General features: G+C 44.2%; 1 protein-coding gene across 4 annotated transcripts in view; it reads right to left on the reverse strand.

Moving 5' to 3' along the window:
• The window catches only part of ITCH (itchy E3 ubiquitin protein ligase), a 1274207-nt gene that overhangs the window by 458148 nt on the left and 793032 nt on the right, over positions 1-23027 (reverse strand). For all 4 annotated transcript variants that reach the window (XM_086932290.1, XM_086932292.1, XM_086932291.1 and 1 more), the window contains 2 exons: positions 21466-21594; positions 16860-16932 (listed from right to left, as the gene is read on the reverse strand). In XM_086932290.1, coding sequence (XP_086788416.1) covers positions 16860-16932; positions 21466-21594 — 202 coding nt within the window. The remainder of the gene's footprint in view (positions 1-16859; positions 16933-21465; positions 21595-23027) is intronic.

Genomic DNA, 23027 nt, shown 5'->3' on the forward strand with positions numbered 1-23027 from the left:
TTTAAAAGCAGTCTTTGGACTTCATAAGTTACTCTAATAACCAACACACCTTCTGTTGCCACACTACTTGTAAGAAATGATCTCTAAAATAAGAGCACAACACATGGTTCTCAAACTCCAGCATGATCAGGTCGAATGGATTCAGACCATGAACAAGCAAGTATTTATGGCAGGATGCATTCCAGGGAATTTATTTCAATTCATGGACTCTGGTATCTAAGCTGCTTCAATCCTCTAGGAACAGCCCTTCATCATACAAAATTATTGATTATGATATAATTCAGAACTAGATACTGGGGGGCTGTGGATTGAGGGAGGCTGCTGCGCACCCATATGATCGTAGATCACAGGATCTCCAGAAGTGGCGGTCGACTTGTGATCAGCTCACAAACAGTGCAGGACCTAATTGATCCAAAGAAGACTTCCTCCTGCAGTAACATGGGCCAATAAGACTGCGTCAAAGCGGAGATAAACGCACCATAAGCCCATGCCAGAGTCCTTTGGATACCTTCAGTGTGCCAGACGTATTGTCTTCTTGGAGGTATTTTGCACCTCATCTGGCTTGACAGCTGATAGAGCTGAAAAAGGGACCCCTGAGAGGGAGTGGGTTGAGCCTGCAGTATTGTGCTACTCGAGTGCCCACCACTGTATGGCAACAGGTCTAGAATGAGAATATGGAAAACTTAGAATTTATTCAGATGATACAGAGGTTTCTGCAAGATTTAGCCCTTTGAAGTGAGTCACCTTGTATAATTCCAGTTGTTAAGGCCACGAGTTCCTCACAAAGAGCCCATCAGGTGGAAGGTCTGGTAAACACACACCACAGATGCATTAACAGCCCCTAATCAAAGAGAAGCTATAACCAGAGTTGTAGCACGAAAAAACTACCCTCACAAGTAGGGGAATAGGGTCCACATATTCGGAGATCAGGAAGGACCATTGTAGTTCACATTGAGGCTCCAGATGAACTAAGATATGAAAGTGGAGAATGGTGTATGTCTTACCCTAGACTAACGCAGACCAGCATTTCATTTAGTCAAATAACCAAAGTGGCAAGCAGGAACTGGACATTTTTACAGTGAATATTCTGCTTGTTGTAATTGCATGTGAGTTATTTTGCTTATCTGAGGGTTATCCCTCCATGAGGCTTCCTTGTGTAATACTTGCATTTCAGATATAACTTTGTAGAAGAGGTGAAAGAAGTAATTGGCCACCACAATTCTGAACTCCTCAGTCATGGGCTCTACCCGCCCCAATGAAGCACATCAAAAGATATTTGACTGAGTGGCTATGCAGGGATCCTTAAAATTTGATGAAATGTCAAAAAAATACCAATTAACTTAACTGCCTGTATCATTTAAATAGCCTTCTTCCATAAATACATTCAATAATCAATAAATGTAAATCAAATGTTTTAAACAAGTTTGCACACATTTCTTAACTGCCAAACACCAATGCACATGTTTTACAGAACTGCTTCATCAGGGCTGCAAAAACGAAACATGTCAATATTCGATGTAGATTTCATAGAAAATATACTGTGTTTCATATTCGGATTCTTTACAATTCTGCTTAAAAAAATTATTTAAACAAACTAAATATCGGCGATACTGACCACTCACAGGTGGATTACATGTTCTTTCACAATATGCAACAAGTTTAAAGTAGTTACACATCACTCTAAATAGTGACCTTCCCTTGTGGTGCTCTTCAGGGCTCAGTCATCTCGAACAACCTACAAATATGACGTTCTTTCAGTCTTAAAAATCTGTCTTCTGCTCCTTCTTCAATTTGTAAGACTAAATGCGTCCAAGCTCTCCACTTGCAACTCCTATCCCTGCATGTTTTCCTTATTTTATCAGTGAAACTAGTTCATGTGAAGGATTTTCCTAGAGAGCGATAAATGCTTGACTCTAATCCATAAACTGCAAACCATCTGCCTCAGCACCACGCAGCCCCTGAATACAGGAAAGCCTGATCTGTACAACTGGTCCAATAGGGAAGCTGACTGTGGTTAAGATGGTCCCCACCAACAGTGAAAGGGCAATCTGGTAGAGAATGTGAAGAGTAGGGCTAGTGCTCAGAGCAAGGTTAGGAGGAAGACAGCTGGTTCCATGGCTTCCTACCAACAGCAGCAGAGCTCAATCTCCTTCTCCCGTACAAGTACTGAATGGTGATAGTCCAATACAGCAAGTGGAAACTGAAGGAGCACTTCCTCACTCAAATTTCGAGCAGATTTATTACCCATCTTAATGCTTTTAAATAATCTTAAAAGAAGATGTTTTAAATTTTTTTTGGGTGCAATTGGTTCTTTTCCTGTAAGCTGTCCTTTATTGTACACAGATCCTACTAAGAGCCTTGACTTGGGTGTTCCTGTATTAGCCATAGCACTATATGTAGGGTTAATATTTCTGGTGGCACAATCCTCACCAACATTCTCCTCAACAATCCAAGAGTCCTTAGGTTGTAAAGGTATGTTTTATCCCACTCAGGATTCCCAGCAAATAAACTCGTCAAACATCTCTCTCTTTCCCCTCTCATTTGAAAAATGGTCAAAAAGGTACAAAGATGGCCAACGTTTTTAGTTCTGTTTACCTATTTGAAAACTTGCATTTGGTGTCAATGCTTTGGAACTCCAAAACAGTTCTGCTTTTACTAGTAAGAATTAATGGAGATCTAAACTCTTTTGCGACTTGCTCATAAACCCACACTTTTTTGGTTCAGGTGGTTGCAACCTCAAGACAATAGAAGCATCTTGAAAAGCTTTATTTGCTGCGACTACTGTTATCAAGTTGGTTACTTTTCTGTCCTCTATTCACTTCAATCAGTAAGCACGGTTATTCAGAAAGCCCTTTACTTTCGCAACATTTCTATGGACATGTGGGGACGAGCATTTACCAAATGTACAACTGACATCCATTTGATACGGTACTGAGAGTGCACTGGTTGAAGTCACTGAATATATTAGAGGTACCTGGAATGCGGGGGGAAGGCCGTCTTGATTACGTTAGATCTATCAGCAGCCTTTGATACGGTCCCTCACCAAATTCTCCTAAATCGCCTCCAATCTATCAGTATAGGTGGATTGGAACTAGATTGGATAGCTTCTTTCTTGAAGGAGAGAGGGCAGAAAGAATGAGTTTCCCCATACTCCTGGAAAGCATTTGAGTTGACAGTAGGAGTGCCAGAGGGGTCAGCCTTGAGCTCTATGTTGTTTAATGCTTACTTGACCCCTCTAACACAGTTTGCTGAGGCCCTAGAAGCCAAGGTGATCACATGTGTGTGTCCCCGTATAGCGCGGGGACACACTGACAAGTGTAACCAGGCGCTTTATAAGCTCAGTATTATTATTACATGCCGAGGACATGTAACTTTTGTTTACACATGGGAAGGGTGAGGAGATTGCAAGGGAGGCTATTAAAACCTGCCTCTCTTCTTTCTTTCCCCGAGGCCCTTATATCAATTAATAGGTCATGCAGAAAAGACAGAGATCATATTCTTTGAACCTAATCATCTGGACTGGCAGATGCTGTGACCCAAGGATGCCCCACCCCCGGACCTCAGGGGGTAATAGTAAAGAATGTGGGTATAAAATTTGATTATGCCGGATCATTCCAGACACAGATCATGTCAGTGGTCGCTTCATGCTTTGGACTTTTGCAGACTCTGAAAAAATGTTTTCACTGTCTCTCCTTGTTCGCACTAAAGGTGATCATCTAGTCACTCATAACATCTAGACTGGACTATGCAAATGCCCTATACTTAGGGCTCCTGGACTACCTGGTTAACAAGCTTAAGTCGTCCAAAACACGGCAGCCTGCATTTTACTTAGCCTGCCCCCAAGAACACACGTGTTTCCTTACCTGTGTGCTCTCCACTGGCTGCAGATTAAGAAGAGTATTCTCTTCAAAACATTAGTCCTTGTACATAGAACAGTGCACCACTCTGGGGCAGGCTATCTTATGGCGAGAATTATGTTTCTTTGGCCCCTCCAGAAACCTGCGGTCAGCCCATAGCCTCTTGGCAAAGATCCCTAAGGTCCGCCGCAAGAGAATGGGCAGAAGGACCTTTTCTTATCTTGGATAAGTGGCCTGGAATAAACTCCCCTTGGAGCTACACTCCATAAAGCGTATGCCTTGTTCAAGAAAAGCTGAAGACATGGCTCTTTCACCAAGAATAGATGATTGAGGTGCATACGGATTGTAAGCACAGCACCTGGACAATCAATGGAATAACCATGCACTTTAGAAGTCCCATTTCATTCATTCATACAGCACTGGGTCAGCCTCTATCTTGCCACGCCAAACGCATGCCTTCTTCTACTTATGTGACCTGGCTTTATGTTACATGAACTGTATCTCTATGTTCCAAACAGAACTCAAAATAGACTGGATACAAATTCAAGTAAATCATCTTCAATTGTGAATGTGCATCAACTCAGTTTTTAACTTCATACCAAAACTAACAATGTAATCTTCTAATCTTACAGGGAAAAAAAAGATAGGTATGCTCTGTGTTTGACATAAAACCCATGTTGGAAACCTCCATACCATATTTATAGCAACTTTGCTTAAGGCAAAGTCAGGTTCCGATATGGCTTACATTTTAACATTTTGAAATACAAGTTACCCTTCACGTGGGGGTTAGCCCCAACATCTCTTGAGCTGTCCGAGCTACAAAATCAATAGAGGATACTAAAGTCGAGGTCAATAGGATTACTTTCATAAGGAAATGTGCTTCTTGCTTGTCTAGGTAAAATAATTTAAGAGGCATTTTCTAATTTGTTCCAAACACCACCATCGGTTCCACAGGTTCAGTTTATCTGCATTAAAAACTTTAGCAGTAGAAAAGATTGGCCTTTATTAGTGATAAAATCACCTATTCACATGAAAAATGCAGGATGGTCGATCTGCCTCACTGAGGAACTCTTTTCCTATTTCAGCACAATGCTGACTCTTACAGAGACAGGACAGAATCTTATGTTTGTATACTATGAACACCAAATTTATAACGGTGGGTTCCAGAAGGATACAAAATGGAACACCTGAAGCTACAAAATGGAAAACCTGAAGCTGAAACACCAAAGAAAACTCACATACTTTTTGACAAGTAAGCATAACCAATCTCTTCACAGGAACCCATTGGCCTTGATCCCATTAACACACATTATCTAAAATGATTCAGCACTGCCTTTACTGTGTTCAGTTGCTATCTGACTGAAATCTTGAAAAGCAAACTTGCGTTCAGTGGACAAGCTTAAACAAGGTGAACGTGTTCCAGAAGAAGAAAAAAAGACATTAGAACTCGGAATCATGGAGTCTTCCAATAAAGGATACCTATTAGGCTCATCCTTCAGAAAAAATATTGATTTCTCGGTGGGGAGGAAACATTTACAGTTTTATACAGAGCTGGTGAGACAGGACTTTCTGACTCATAAGAGGAGCAGTGATGCTCAGCAGCAGCCTGCATCTCCCTACACTTTAACATACTTGTGTAAGAGAAAACAACTCTGCAGAACACTACTCTACTACATCACAACTTAAAGTCCAAGCTAAGCAGCAGCACCACTATCTAATATGGAAGGCATGCACATCGTTTATGCCCACTTGAAAACAACATTTACTAATTATAAAGAGTAACATTTGAAAAGTATTTGCTCAGTGACCAATAAAGGGTAAAAACCATGTTACGAGTACTGGCACGCAAATGAACTCATGTTGTAAACAGTCTGACTTTTGGTTAGAGGAGGGATTTAGTAATAGTTGGATGTGTTGCTAATAGCTGTTGTACAAAGAAAATAATGCAACCCTTTGCGCTACAACAATATGGAAGCTTGGAGTTCGACCTTTACTGAATAGACTGCAGAAGCCATTTACATAGTTTTTGCAGTAAGCAGCTATCTATTTTCAGTCGCCATTGTAAGGAAAGTTAATTGTCTTACATTTTAATTCGGTGGCCCTTTTATCTTAATTTTAAACTAAATAAAATTGATTTGCCAGGAAAGCCCTTGCCTTGCAGGAAACCAGGAACTAAGACAAGCTGTGTACCTTTAAAACGACTGTGACATTAGAATAAGTGTATCAGCTACGATATTAGACTCCTACACTTTCCATGCATAAGATGTACTTTGTTCTAAGCTGTACAGATTTTTAGACTAAGGAGTTTTAATAAATGTTTTATGATGATTTTAATAACGGATTGATTTTATTGATTAACATTTTTGGTTTTCTACTTATGTAATTACAATAATGGCATGTCTTTTATGTTTGCATGTTTTATGGAACAACCTTCCGAAATAAACATATTGACTGCAGAAGCAGAGTTGAGCTGTGCCTTGAAAGAAGAATGTTATAAAAAGGTGTCAGAGAACCAACTCTGCCTTGTAAGTGGTAACGTTAAAGGGAATAAACAACAAAATATTGCAAAGTAGATCCAATTTTAGCATTTTTTGCGACTTAAATCTGCACTTTGATTGCCATACTGATGCGGAAATTGGCAGCTTTCTCGCAGACCTCTCGGTCTGCCAACTAACTCCGTTAGTCTCAGGCCCCACTCACGCTGCCGGCCATTACTAGACCAGTCTTCTCCAACCTTCCTTCCCTGACCATCAACATACCTAGCCCGGTGTGCTGGTCTGATATTTTTTTGATCTCTATGTGACTCCCGGAGTCTTAGCTTTGCGCAGAGTGGCTCACTAGTCTTCTCTTAGGCGCCCTTGGCGTAGACGGAATCTCGAGCAATTCCATGCCCTTCTTTCTCTAAAGTCCCCTAAATTGCAGAGTGATCCAGACTTGGCATATAAAACACTGCATGACTGGATTCTTCAGGCACTTGACTCCCTCATCCCGGCCAAATGGTCTAAGTGTCGAAACTCTAACCCCTACCCCTGGTTTAATGACTGACTGGCCACTATGCGCAAAGCCTGTAAAAAACTGGAGCGGGTCTGGAGAAGGGACTACGATCTGGCGGCTAAGAGATGCTATCAGGCCGCCAGTAAGAGTTACCATAGGGCCATACAATCAGAACGGGCTTCCTACTTCGTTAACGAAATTAAGGCAAGTAGTAACCAGCCAAATGCATTTTTAAACTACTTAATGATCTTAAATCAAGGAAAACTCCCACTACCTCCATGATTATGTCAGAGCAGCATTGTAAGGACCTTGCCACGTTCTTTGTTAAGAAACTATCTATCAGTCCTTTTCTATGGCTCCTGCCTGCCTCAGTTCCTTACAAATCTCTCCCCGCCCCCCCGCCCCCCACCCCCCCCACACTCGGAGTCTTGCGGCCTTTCCTGCCATCTCTCAGGACGAGCTTCCCCTGCTATGCAGGAAAGTCAAATCTGGCTCTCCTGCAGACCCTCTCAAAGCAGACGTGTTCATATGCTCCCTGCCTGTGCTCTTGGCACCTCTGTGCCAGGCGATTAACACCTCCTTTTCCACAGCAGTTGTCCCTAGGCTGTGGAAGCAGGCTAAGGTGGTCCTCCTTCCAAAGAAACCTTCACTGGACCCAGCCAAATTGGAACATGTTTGCCCTATATCCCTTCTACCATGGGCAGCCAAGGTTGCTGAGGCCAACAATGGCTTCTTGGATCTCTCGCAGAATGGTTTTTCCACCCAGGTCACAGCACAGAGACAGCTCTCCTAGCTGTGACCGAACATCTGCAGACTGTTCAATACAAGGGGCATACCGCGGTACTGATACTGTTAGATCTCAGTGCTGCGTTCAATACGGTCTCCCACCAGATTCTTTCACATCGTCTGGAGGAGGCCGGCATCATCAACTCAGCTCTGGAATGGTTTAGATCTTTCCTCTCTGAAAGAACATTCCAAGTGACAGCCCCTCCTTTTTTCTCCCGCGTCCAGTCTATCGGACAAGGTGTGTCTCAGGGCTCTGCCCTTAGTCCTGTACTATTTAATCTGTACGTACAACCACTGGCGGTGTTGGCCAGGGACACAGGTCTCACCATTGTCTCTTATGCGGACGATACGCAGTTGGTGGTGGCTCTCTCCGACAACTCCATGCGGGATGTGCCCAAGTTTAGAAGAAGGTCTTGCGGCTGCCGCGGAGTGGATGACCACCAACTGTCTCCAGCTAAACGCCAATTAGTCGGAGGTGTTGCTGGTGGGGAGAGATCCTGAGCTGTGAAGCGAACGTTGGTGGACCAACACCCTAGGGAGCGCACCCATCCCCAAGTTGGTGGTAAAAAATGTAGGGGTGTGGGTGGATTCAACCCTCAGTTATAAGGACTATACAAAGAAAGTGGCAGGAACTTGTTTTGGCCTACTCCAGGGACTGAAACCCCAGCTGGGGTTCTTCGACCAGTCCACCCGACAAAATCATTGTCCAGATGGCCATTTTGTCAAGTCTGGACTATGCCAGCTTGCTCTACCTGGGGCGAACAAGGTGGAGGTTATGCGACTGTAGAGGGTCCAAAACGCGGCAGCCAGAGCCCTTCTTGGGCTCCCTAGAAGTTGCCCAACAGCTGGTGCCATTCGGCGGCTACACTGGCTGCCTATGGCCAAGCGGATTGAATTTAAGGCCCTCTGTGTGGCCTTGAAAATTTTGAAGCTCTCCTCTCCGGGTATCCTGGCCAATCTGCTGGTGCCTTACATACCTTCGCGCTCCATGGGGCAATGTCTGATCACCGTCCCTCGGGTGAAACTGTTACGTGCTGGGGGGCGTTCATTCCACAGTTTTGCAGCGAAACTCTGGAACTCCCTCCCCTTTCAGATTCGCAGTCTGGACAGCTACCTGGCATTTAGGAAGGCAATTAGAACATACCTCTTCCCTCTGGTGTGGGCTCTAGCTTCTATGTCACATTACTGTCAGAGCCGGGACGCCTCTTCGCTGAGGCAGCTGTGTGCTTTATAAGGGAGGTTAACATAACATAACAAACAACAAAATATTGCAAAGTCGAGACCTTTGTCAATGTGCCAGTAATTTTGTTGCATCTGTAACAAATTTTATGTGAGTACATGTCTTTACTTTGTGAAGAAAAACAACTTAACTCCAACAGGCCATCATGGCAGCAAAGAAAAACAAACTAACATGTGAGGTTGACTGTGGATAGCCGTAGAGTGCTGTAAATACAAACGGAAAGAACTTCCTAAACAAAAAAGAACTATTCAAATGTCATCATATAAATAAATGCTAAGAACACAGCACTGACTGAATTGCAAGCTACGCATTATATTGCTTCTACAATCTTGCAAACGATCTACTTGTGCCAAAACCCAATGAGAACACAAATGTGATAAAGCAACTTTCCAAAAGGACTGCCCATTCAAATAATGGCAAACCATGAAAGTCCTATTAATGTCAATGGCTGACAACGTTGTCACAAAGCCAACTCTCTTTACTAATTCTCAGATGTACTTTCATAATTTATTGTTAACATGAGGTCTCCCACGTAACAATAATTGTAGCACGACCTAGAAAAATCGAGGGTAAAGGAATCACTGCATTTAACAAAATTTCCATGTCCTCATTTATGTTTTATCAGTATAGAGGGCCACTCAATAATCCTGCCTATCTAAATCCACATTTAAGAGGAAGGATGTGGACGGAATCTTAATGCTGAGACATTTTCAATTATTAACAATTAAATAAAAAAAAGTCTTTAAATGAGGTATTTTATGGAACTTGATTTGGGTCTTCCATAGAGGGAAAATACTTCAGATATCTTGAGCTACCATCATTGCAGAAATTTTACCTTCAACTGTCATCATTTTTTTTATGGGAGAACAGACGTCTACCACCCTTCCATCCATGCTGCATAAAGCTGATAAATCCAGCCTTATTTAACACTTATGTTAAAGAATTGTGTAAGAGACAGTTTTAAAGTATACCATCTAAAATGTACATAACCAATGAGATTCTATCAATGTGGGGAGTGAATATTGTATTCGTTTTTATTAGCTATATAGAACTAGTGTCTAGAAACAGTGAGGAAAGCTCTCTTTGCGAGTGGCAAAAGGAGAGCACTATGTGCTTTTAAAATACCCCTCACACACTATTAATCCCATAGTGTCATGCTTCATCATAGGGGTCTTCCCGTCCCTCTACGGGGCGGGGTGTGCTGTGACCTACGAACTACGCGGGAGCACTTAGTATAATGACGATACGCTATGTGTGATGTGAGGGGTAGGGACCTATTTAAGTGTAGTGGTGATAAAAAAGAAAAATTCCCTGGCTAGTAGAAAAAATAATTTATTAACTTCTCTGGCTGGCAACAGTAAAAAGGGGTAATGAAGTAGAACGGAATGCGTTATCTACTTGGTCGACATGACATGTTTCGTAAGCAGACCCCTCCTGCTTACTCCTCGGGACCTCTAATGGTCCCTACTGACAATACTCAATTATAAATAAATGTAGTATGCCTAAAGTCCTAAACTTGGTAGCAAAAATGGGCTACTAAGTTATGCTTCTGGGCTTGAGTGGGCCCTCAGTGAAGCGTACAAATGGTTGACCTGTTGTGGTCCCTGTAAAGACAAAAGGGGGGAAAAATACAAATATTGTAAAGAACACATAGAGAGACTATTCACATATTGATCAAGACCTGCTTATTTGCGTGGGTCACATTGTGGCATAGTATCCATGCGGATGTAAAGTTTAAATCTCTCATAGTCACACTGGACATAGTAAGAACCTTGATGTAATATTCATCATATTCTTTATACATGGGGTGTTATGGCCCTCCAAAATGTCACACAGAACAGTACACACACCTCAATACATTCCACACACACAATCTACAGCGATCCCATGGTGTATGGGTCTGATCGCAACACAGGTTCCAAGTAGCGAATGAAAATGCCATTGTCGGAGACTGCAGAGACATGTGATCAGATAGACAACGTTGTTGCTGTTGCATGTTGTAAAGCATTTCTGTTCCCAGTTTGTTCCATTCTTGAAAGTCAATTTTACACTCTTTTTCGTAAGACAGCAAACCTTGCATTTACCACAAGGATGGTGGCCTTTTAGTATGTTGGCATGAACAGCAGGGCCATAAAAACGAAAATAGGAGAACACAAAAGTACTATTAAATGCCGCAGAGCAAGTACAAAACTAACGACACACTTTTTGGAAAACGACCACAAACCTAAAGACATCTCTTGGACGATAATCGAACGGTGGCAAGAGAAGAACACCTCCTCGAAAAGGAACAAAGGTGGGTGTTCCATCTGGACACTAATAACACTGGCCTTAATGACGAGATACCATGGGGACAGCTGTGATATAACTTACTAGGCCTGCATAAAAACGAGCCGACATTTATGAACCTACATCGAGGTGCAGTGGAGTAAAACCCTGGTATTATTAATTTACTAAACTTTGTTGATAGAATACCTTTTTATTGACAATTAGCGGCGTCTTCAGTCTGGCACATATGTAACTTAGTAACATGGAAGCACTCTGCCCACAGCGTCTCTATGGCAGCACCTCAACTAAGAACACACCCTTTTCTCTGACTGACACTGCCATGTCCTGTGGTTCCAGTGCCCTATGGTAGTTAACCTCTGGGGACATCCGGCAAACATCGGAATCACTGCCATATTTAAATACCCGCATAGACTTGAATAACATTTCAATAATTGAATTTTATTTCTTGCTGCAATTTAGCCGGTAACATTCACAATTTAATTCAATTTATCGCAACAATTCAGCTGGTAACCTCGTAGCGATAACAAGGATAGAAGAAAGACTCTTTTTCTACCTCTGAGTGTGCCGCTGTGAGCGGCCATCTTTTGTTAGCGCTCTAGTTTTTCAGCAATACGAGCGGGGGAGGATGACACAGCGCCCGTCCCGCATTTGCAATACCGGCATAAAAAGATGGTGCCTGACATCGCTCCCAGATCCCACGGAGCTGCTGAAGGGTAGGATTAATGCGGAGTATCAGTAGCGGTCACGTAAGTCAGACCTAGATCATGGGTCTTTAAAAATATTTGGTCAAACGATATGATTGGTCCGCACTCGAGCACAAGCATCTCGAGTGACTCCGTCTTGTTGTTTTTTTCACAGTATACCGCCGATTAAAACCCTAAGATGCAGGCTCAAGGGGCACGCAACATGTGAAACAACTGTATGTATAGGCCATATGCATTTACGCTTTGCTTTTCATTCGTTTTTCAGAAAACAAACTAGTGTTTTGTCTCTTTTCCACTAAATATTATGTCTCCGACAATGGCATTTTCATTCGCTACTTGGAACCCGTGTTGCGATCAGGCCCATTGTGAGAAGTTGGCCTGATATATGATGTTTCCAATTCTGGAACCACCTTGTATCAGTCCAAACAATCCCTTATGGTGTCTGGTTGTAAGTCAACCTTATAGACAAGCTATCCTAGGGGTAGCATGGACTAAGCAGCCTGAAAGGCTAAACTCAAGAGGTCGTGTTAAGCGAGCTGTTTTACCAATCACAATCCTGTAATACCAAATGAAAGGACACCACACAAGTATATATTATAAAAATATATATGTTTATTACTAGAATAATCACCAGTACTCTTTATGAGCAAAGGGGCACAAGCGTTAAATCAAAAGCACAGTATAACATATGAAAGTTGCACAATTATGGATGAGGGCGGGTGGCCACTCAAACCATATATTAAGAAAGAGGTACCAATCGAACAGTGGTTAGGCCTAGGGCCTAGGAAATCGCTGGGAGCAGTCGGGACAAGCAATGCTGAAGTCGGGAAAAGCCAGCGGGATTCGGGTGCAGCGCTTAAAGCACACGCATGCACCAATGCAAAGTCAATGGTGCGTAAAAGTTATAGAGTTACTGTTTAAGGAGACTTCCGCTTAACCTAGAAGGACGAAATTCAAGACACATACACTAGAGGTGTGTACCAGTGTGGGAACACCGGCGTTGTTGAGTTACCTCACCCACATGAAGCGGGTGCATAGGGTCGAAGTTGAGTCGGGGTTCGTCACGCAGGTTGTTGGTGCTTGAAGCTGAAGATGCTGCAGGCGATGTGAAGGAGAAGTGTCCGGTGTGATCCAAGGGTGGATCAGAGTTGTAGAGTACCTGAAAGCAGAGGGGACAGAGTCTGGGTCACTCAGCAGTGACCAGGGTGGAACCAGGACGGAACCAGGCAATGTCGGGCGCAATCAGGTGGTTGTCGAGGAGCTTCTCTCCACTGCCACGTGGGCTCTAGGGCATCTGCGACGTCCAGGAGCGGGCCACGAGCTGTCCCACGAATACTCTCACGGTCGTCGCTGTCGGCTTCAAGATCGGAGCAAACAACACTTGGCAAGAGCAATCCACGCAGGACTGGAAGATTGCTTCTCACTCGGACCAGGAGGGTCAGAGCGGGTGCTCCTTTTCAGAGGAGCGGGTGCAAGTCTGGAGCAACCAGAATCACAAGTCGTATTTCAAGTTTCGTCGACACAGGGGCCACAAGCCAGCTGGCAAGTGACCGGGCCAACGCGTTGAGCCAAAGAAAGCAGAAGGCCCCACGCAGCACTCGTCGAGTGTAGAGGGGTGAGCTTCGGTGCAAAAGTGGCTCAGGGCTGGGGCTTCTCAAACCCCGGTGAACAGCTTCGAGGGTCACTCGTGGGCTGCACGGTCAGCGTCTCGTGGTCTTTTCAAGATGGCCTGCCCCACGCTTCCGGTCGCCTCCATGGGTTTCAGCTCTGCAGGGACTGTGGATCGGGCTGTAAGAAGGCAGGCAAGCTTGATCTCGTCAATCTCTGTCGCTCGAGTTCCGGATGGGAACTGCAACAAAGCACATGTCGAGGTGCTGGATGGTGCCTGTTTGCACAGGGTGGTCACTCCTTGACCACAAGGGAGATTCTTCAGTCTTCTACGTTGAGTAGGATGTCGAAGGGTCCAGAGTTTCGTTTCAAATGTTTCATCAGGATAATTGAGTGCGTTGGCACTGCTCCAATTCTTATACCAATCTAGGGGGCTGGATTACCTGCTAGGTCCCCTCCTATGGGTGGGACCCAGGAAGGGGTTGGATACATCCCTTTCCCTTTGTCCTGGGCGCGCTGGGACTGGGGTTGGTCTGCCCCAGAACCGGTTTGGCCGGATTATGCAAGGGGAAGCCTTGTGCTCCCCAGGCACTGTCTGGTTTCTTTCAAACCTCCCTGCTACAATCCACTATCTCCTGTCTGGGGTGGTGTGACACCTCCCTGTGACAGGAAATCCTTTGTCCAGGCCTCCTTGGCTGAGTTTCGGTCAGCTGCAGGAGGTCAGACTTGTGTCTGTGGCAGAAGCGTCCATTTTGTGTAGTAACATGTCGTCTCCCTTTAGAGGGGTGGAATGCTACCCCCGTCGCCAGGACTGGCGAGGGGGTAGTATTCCAAATCGTATGACACCTTACACGACATGTTTTGATAAAGCCAAACCAAAGTTAACATATAACCTCGAGGATTATAATGCACTTAATAGTATATGGTATGGCATTATCCCGGAACAGCTTAGGGAATTGGTCCCAACAGCTGCAGACAGGCTCAGCTCATGCTAGAGCACCATCTCACATAAAACCAAGCACTCTGCCTCCAGGATTGTAAAGGCCTGCCATAGGAGTGGCTTATAGGTTTATATGTGTCCAGATAGGTTTAGATATAGGCATACTATATCTAAGCAAGGGGTGATTACACCACCTTGCCCCAGCTGAGTGGTCAGCCAGTTGTGTCAATTTTGGATAGCCAGCCAGGGGTGGCAAAAGATATGCTGCAGCCCCTGGTAGGCATTGGATGCACCTATGCCCTGGGCACCTATAGTGCTCTGTACAGGGGCTGATAAGGTGACCCAAGCCAATTTAGTTATGCACCTAGGGTACATGGAATCCATTTTACAGAGAGAGCAGATAGCCTGGGGCCCTGATTAGCAGGGAACCAGGCCAACTAAGTCGAAAACCAGCTAAACACAAGGCAAAAAATCTGGGGTAACCATAGTCAGGTAGCCACCTTCCTACACCCATACACCATGGGATTGCTGTAGATTGTGTGTGTGGAATGTATTGAGGTGTGTGTACTGTTCTGTGTCAGATTTTGGAGGGCCATAACAACCCATGTATAAAGAATATGATGAATGTTACATCAAGGTTCTTACTATGTCCAGTGTGACTATGAGAGATTTAAACTTTACATCCGCATGGATACTATGCCACAATGTGACCCACACAAATAAGCAGGTCTTGATCAATGTGTGATTAGTCTCTCTTTATGTGTTCTTTACAATATTTGTATTTTTTCCCCCCTTTTGTCTTTACAGGGACCACAACAGGTCAACCTTTTTTACCATTCACTGAGGGCCCACTCAAGCCCAGAAGCATAACTTAGTAGCCCATTTTTGCTACCAAGTTTAGGACTTTAGGCCTACTACATTTATTTATAATTGAGTATTGTCAGTAGGGACCATTAGAGGTCCTGAGGAGTAAGCAGGAGGGGTCTGCTTACGAAACAGGTCATGTCGACCAAGTAGATAACGCATTCCGTTCTACTTCATTACCCCTTTTTACTGTTCCCAGCCAGAGAAGTTAATAAATTATTTTTTCTACTAGCCAGGGAATTTTTAATTTTTCTTTTTTATCACCACTACACTTAAATAGGTCCCTACCCCCAATAACTTACCACTGTCCTCACATCACACAGCCTATCGTCATTATATTAATTGCTCCCGCGTAGTTCTCAGGTCGCAGCACGCCCTGCCCCGTAGAGGGACTGGAAGACCCCTAGGATGAAGCATGACACTATGGGATTCATAGTGTGTGAGGGGTATTTTAAAAGCACATAGTGCTCTCCTTTTGCCACTCGCAAAGAGAGCTTTCCTCACATCAAGGTTCTTACTATGTCCAGTGTGACTATGAGAGATTTAAACTTTACATCCGCATGGATACTATGCCACAATGTGACCCACACAAATAAGCAAGTCTTGATCAATGTGTGATTAGTCTCTCTTTATGTGTTCTTTACAATATTTGTATTTTTTTCCCCCCTTTTGTCTTTACAGGGACCACAACAGGTCAACCTTTTTTACCATTCACTGAGGGCCCACTCAAGCCCAGAAGCATAACTTAGTAGCCCATTTTTGCTACCAAGTTTAGGACTTTAGGCCTACTACATTTATTTATAATTGAGTATTGTCAGTAGGGACCATTAGAGGTCCTGAGGAGTAAGCAGGAGGGGTCTGCTTACGAAACAGGTCATGTCGACCAAGTAGATAACGCATTCCGTTCTACTTCATTACCCCTTTTTACTGTTCCCAGCCAGAGAAGTTAATAAATTATTTTTTCTACTAGCCAGGGAATTTTTAATTTTTCTTTTTTATCACCACTACACTTAAATAGGTCCCTACCCCCAATAACTTACCACTGTCCTCACATCACACAGCCTATCGTCATTATATTAATTGCTCCCGCGTAGTTCTCAGGTCGCAGCACGCCCTGCCCCGTAGAGGGACTGGAAGACCCCTAGGATGAAGCATGACACTATGGGATTCATAGTGTGTGAGGGGTATTTTAAAAGCACATAGTGCTCTCCTTTTGCCACTCGCAAAGAGAGCTTTCCTCACTGTTTCTAGACACCAGGTCTTTATAGCTAATAAAAACGAATAAAATATTCACTCCCCACATTGATAGAATCTCATTGGTTATGTACAGCGTCTAGGAGGGTGAGTTTATCACCACTGCCTCTGCACTTCCTCGTTTGGTTTTTGTACCCCTACCAGCTAAAATGAGCAACCTCAAAAAGAAATAGTTAAACAGATGGTCATGGCAAAGGGATTTCCAACAATTGGATGCTAGTACTTCCACACAGAATCATGACAAATACCTATCACTTGTGGCTCGACTTTTTGGAAGCCACAACTGTATTTCAAACAGACATAATATAGAGTAGCCTTTAAATTACCTGACACCAGAACTTGAAATACTGGACCTTTGCCTTGAAATCTCTTACATAGGCTATTTGAGGTCCGTTGTCTCTGCAAATAGGAGGGAAAAAGAAGCTTATTTATTATGATCAAGATCACACACGCTTAACGTGGTGATTAACACAAACAACTAAATGAGTTATGTTTGTTACATCAATGTATTAAAAGGTGAGTCAACTAAGATTGCAGGTTTTCAGCCTATCTTTGCGATCATGTTAGGTTCATCAAAACAATAGGTCATGCAAAAATTACTATCCTACAGTTTGTAACAGACAAAACAGTGCTGGATGCACAAGAGAATTCCCTAAAGAGAAATACAAAAGATCTCACTGAATACATTTAAAAAATGGTTTTGAAGCTGCATGCTCTCTGAAATGAAGAAAATATAGAAACAAGCTTTCCATCCAATTCCATAAGTGATCAGGAGGCCAAACTGAACATTTTCTTGCACTATCATACCACAAGCAAAAAAAGCTATACTACGTGTACAGCAACCAGCAAGAGCAGAACGACAAGCTGTGGAATATCAACATCAATTATTAAACAAAACAGATAGAGTACAGCTGTATATAAAACAGCAAACAAAAAAACAACCATTTAAAAAGGTAAGATTTAAAATCTTGAAGTCAACATTAGATCTTCGAAACTGCACCTCTGAGGCGGAAGCCGGAGGTTACACTCGCTATTTTAAAAATTTTGTTTCTGTTGTCTTTCACTTTTTAAAACTTGCTACCCTAACCAGAGCTCTCTTCTGGGCTAAACCGCCATTCAGGCAGTCTCATTCAGCGGAACTAGCGCTGTTTAGGGACACTGTTTGTGCTCACGATCGCCATCGCAGCAGAAGCGAGGCCACGCCCACCGGACAGGCCACGCCCACAATCCCTCTCTCCAAATGTGCCTCCCACGCAAGCGCAGCGGACGAGCGCAGCGGGAGCGCCGTTTGCGCGCCAAAGGCAAGCCCGTCTGGGCCCGTCCGGGCCCAGACGGACCTAGGGCCAGAGACTCTGTTCCGTATCCCGGATATCCCGTATGACCGCGTAGTGTATACTGGAGACATGCTCCGTGCACTCCAACCGAAGACTATCTCGGCCTGCTACCACACGCACACCGAAGGTAAACCCTTCTTCAACTGTAGGCGCTGCACTCCGACCCCCATCAGCTCAACAAAACCCGGACTCAAGATGGGACTTCTTAACTGCCGCTCCCTTCCAAAACATGCGCTCGAAACAAATCTGCTAATTCAAGATCATGACTTTGATCTGCTCTTTCTCACGGAAACGTGGCTATCAGACAGCACTGACTCGGACATTGTCACGGCCCTTCCCCCAGGGTACCTTTGTCAAGCTCTACACAGACCCAAAGGGAGGGGAGGGGGGGTAGCCATAATCTTCAAGGAGCAACTTATCTGTAGAACCTCCAACGCCGATATCGAGGACTGCGAAAGCTGCCAATTCTCCATTCAATCCTCCCCAGCTCACTCCCTGTCAGGACTATTGATCTACCGCCCCCTGGGTACCCCTGGGAAATTCCTTAATGCCGTCACTCAACTAGCATCTTCCGCCCCCAACTTCCTCATCCTAGCCGACCCGAACTTACACTTTAACGACCCCTCGGACCGGATAGCCGCCGACCTCCTTCAAGACCTATCGTCACTCAACATCCGACTGATTAATAATGAGCCCACCCATGAGAAGGGACACCTACTGGATCCCGTCCTCACTAATGTGACAACCATCACTACCAGGCCACCTGTGATCCTTCCATGGACGGACCACTCTCTTGTTCCTATCTCCTGGGAAATACCCATCACCAACCCTCAAACCACTAAAACTCAGGTCACTGACAGACGGTGGCACAAACTCGCATCCGGTGAATGGGCCGCCGCCCTTGCAGACTCCTCCCCTGAGCTCTCCACCGATCCTGCCACAGCCGATAAGCAGTTTAACGAGTGGATCACCTCCTCTCTGGATGCACTCATCCCCAAAACTTCCTCCCTCAAACATCCTAAAAGAGTTTCCTCTGCTCTATGGTATACCCCTGAGCTAAAAGCCCTGCGCCAAGAGTGCAAGAGAACGGAACGCTCCTGGAGGAAAGACAAATCGAAAATAAACAAAGACGTTTATTCTACCTCTCTCTCAAATTACAAAACTGCTATCCGAAAAACTAAAAGCTCTTTCTTCCAGGAAAGAATAGAGAAAGCAGTATGCTCCAGCAAGGAATCCTACGCCATTTTAAAAGATCTTCTGAAAACCCCAGTACATGGACCGAGACACCTCACAGACCCCAAAGATGACCAGATAAAATGCCAACAATTGGCGGACTTTTTTCACGAAAAAATTCGAAAAATTCTCGATTCAATTCCCCCGGTGATCCCGTGCGAAGAAAACGATCTCCCGCACCTCCCTACAACTAGCTGTCTCTCCTCTTGGGGTCAAGTCACGACCGAAGAAGTGGGAAACCCGTTAAAATCCATAAAAAGCGGCTCTCCCAGGGATTCCGCCCCGCTTCGAATCCTCAAGGAGGTAGCCCCCACGATTATTCCCCCCTTGACTCATCTGATCAACACCTCACTCCAACAGGGAGTTGTACCCCCGAGCTGGAAGGCGGCAGTCGTGAAAGCTCTGCTAAAGAAACCTTCTCTTGATCCCGAAAACCTGGCTAACTATAGGCCCATCTCCCTACTCCCAGGAATCAGCAAGATTGCTGAAAAACTGGTTAATAAAAAACTTTCCCAGTTCCTGGAGGCCAACAACATACTAAAAAGTTCCCAGACGGGCTTTCGTCCAGGGCAGGGCACGGACATCGCCCTCCGAGCAGCGGTAGAGGAGGCCAGAGCGCTATTGGACGGAGGAGGATCAGTGGCAGTGATCCTCCTCGACCTAAGTGCGGCCTTCGATACCGTCAACCACCAACTCGTCATTAAAAGACTCAAGGGAGCTGGTGTAGAGGGCTCGGCCCTTGCCTGGCTCATCTTTTCTGGATCAACGGACCTACCAGATCTGGGAGAATAACGCCTGCTCCTCCGAAATTCCCCTCCAATGTGGCGTGCCCCAGGGCTCCTCCCTGAGCCCCACATTATTCAATATCTATATGTCCACATTGGAGGAGGTCATCATCCCATTCGTAGTGAGCGTCGTCAGTTACGCTGACGATACACAATTAGTTGTATCACTATCTCACCCCAGACAACAACCAGCTGACTTATATAACTGCCTGGCGCAGGTCCAAAGCTGGATGAACACCTCAGCCCTAAAATTAAATGGTTCGAAAACTGAGGTTTTGCTCCTCGGCCCGAAAGGACTCACACTCTCCCCGAATATCTGGCCAGCCTGTCTGGGCCCTCCTCCCGAACCTAAAGAAGAAGTGAAAAGTCTGGGAGTGTGGCTCGACATCGACCTCTCGTTTACCGTGCAGGCAAAGAAAGTAGCCGGGACTTGCTTCGGACTCCTGAAATCGCTAAGGAAAGTCCTGCCCCTCTTGCCCACCAACTCCCAAAAGCTGCTAATTCAAGGCCTCATACTTTCGAGGCTTGATTACAGCAATGTGATCTACCTGGGCGTCCCCGAAGCGACGCTGAACAAGCTCCAGAGAATCCAGAACACTGCGGCCCGGATTCTCACAAAGACCCCTGCCAGAGCTTCGGCCAAACCGGCCCTTAAACTCCTCCACTGGCTTCCCATAAGGGAGCGGGTCAAATTCAAGGCCCTGTGTCTAGCTCACAAATTACTACAAAATCAAGGCCCCCCTGTTCTTAGGAAACTCATCACATCCTACAAACCCTCAAGACCCCTCCGATCGGACACGGAAAACTTCATCGCTATCCCCAGATTCAAGAAAGCCCGGTCAGGAGGAAGACGTTTCTCAATCCATACTGCACGACTCTGGAACTCACTCCCCCGCGACCTGCGACTCGAACCACAATATCTCCGCTTCAGGAAGCGGCTCAAAACTCACCTTTTTCCCCAGTGAATCTTACATGTCCTTAATCCTGATCTTCTCTGCCCCCCCTCCCCTTCCTCTTCTTCTCCCCCCTTTTTCTCCCTTGTTCCTCCTAACTTAGGAGATAGGATCTTTTTAGCGCTGGGATACCTCCGGGTGACTACGCGCTCTACAAAAATAAATAATAATAATAAAAAAAGGTAAGCAGTAGATATTAACTGCAGGAGTTGTAAAGAACAGATTTGAGATATCGACACCATTTAATCCAATTGCTCACTGCTCCTACCTAGTGCCTTAGGAAGGTTAAAAAGAAATAGCAGGAAACTGGTGTGTTTTATAGGGAAAAACATTTAAATATTTCCAATGAAGAGTGCTGTTTAGAGAGCTCTTCTAGATGGTATTGTAGCCAGAGGCCTCTTTCAGCTTCACACACCAGTGTCTTGAAATACAGTAGTGCAATTACTCAAATACCGTTCTTCCACATTGAGCCACCAAAATGCAAACATCCAACGCTGTTCCAGGTACCACACTACATTATTGTATATGCAAGTAGATGAGCAAAACTCTACCTATATATCAAAGTTATATCAAATAAATAGATGCAAGACATAACCAAAGAATATACGTATTAAAAGCAAAACTTACAAGGCAGATTTCCCAGTGCGAGGATCAATGTAGGTTGTAGTTTTTCTATTATGATCCACAAAATATGGAATACCATCAACTGTAAATCTCATTTCCCACCCTTCTGGCAGTGGTTTTTCATTCAGATTGCTGGAATGAAGAAGAAATAACTGAAAATGGCACAATAGATATTGGACTTAACAGCAGGAACAGGTATTGAATCAATCACATTATCTTAGATACACATAAAAACTGTTTTTATGGATGGCAGTATTTACTGAGTGCAAATAGAAACTTTTGAACAATATTTTAGTCTATGTACTCTTAAAAATATGGTTGCAACACCAAAGTACTGTACCTCTGTCAAAACAAGACCAAAAAAGGAGTCATATAAACCATGAGAAAGAAAGATATATCTTACGAAATGTTTAACCATTCCTTTTGGTGTTTGCATTTAAAACATTAAATTCACTGTCCAGGCTTCACGTTGTTCCCTATCACCTGTGCTCTGTAGTGAAACATCTCCCTAGCTCCTTGCAGTTTCAAATCGCTGACACCATTAGGCATTTGTGTAATTTCACAATGACTCGGAGTCAGAGGGGCTTTGGGCTAATGCTGCCCCTGCAGCTGAAATGGAACTCCAATTGGTACCGTTTCTAAGATTAAGGAAACAATAAAGGATACATGAAATCAGTTTTAAGAATAAGCACAAAACACTTGAAATTCCTAATTTAACAAAAAAGAGAATGACTTACTGAGAGCAATAAATTGCTCACGCACAAAATAGTAGGGTGGTGCTTTACACAACAATGAATTTTAACTTAACCCAAATCAAAAAAGAAAGTTACATTTCCTTGTACATTATACAGCAATTCCAAAGTTCTATAAAGTGGCTATACAAGTACGTTTCCTGCACTGAACCAGGTGGCACTGGCAGTCAGAGTTGACAACGGGGTGAAACCAGGACAGTATGTCAATTGTGAACAATCACTACGGAACCAAGCAGAACCACCACCAATCTTGTGTACTTCGCCTCAGAGACACAGACACACACACAATTAAGGTACCCGATCCCCTTTCCTTCACATCAAAGACTGCAAGTAGTGTTGAACTTATAAAAACTGCACCCATGCCTCCCCAACTCCAAAGGTCTACACACCAGAAAACTAAAAAAACTCCAGATCTCTAAAAGGCAGCCACTTTCCTAATGCAATTAGGTATTTGCCTATTTCACAATGAAAATCAAAGCACAATTGTACAGCTACCTTAACTAAAAATGCAATTTCATCCACTAAGCAGTCTTACAAGCCCCGAAAAGCACTTAGGCTCATCAACTGGTAAGGAAATTCTGTCAAAAAATAATTACATTCTTTGTATACCTGTAGTGTGCAAATACTTTTCAACATTTGCCGGAATCAGATCCTCAGCTATCTTAGTTCGCATTCTTTCTAATCAACCATACCAAACAAGTCAAACGAGGATACTGCCTCTATGAAAAGAACCATATTATCTACACATATTACCTCAATGAACAAGGCCTGTTGATGAGCCTCTTCTGTCAGTAGCAGTTGTCATTGGCATAA

Source organism: Lissotriton vulgaris, chromosome 7 (genome assembly GCF_964263255.1).
Source record: "Lissotriton vulgaris chromosome 7, aLisVul1.2, whole genome shotgun sequence".
Lineage (NCBI taxonomy): Eukaryota > Metazoa > Chordata > Amphibia > Caudata > Salamandridae > Lissotriton > Lissotriton vulgaris.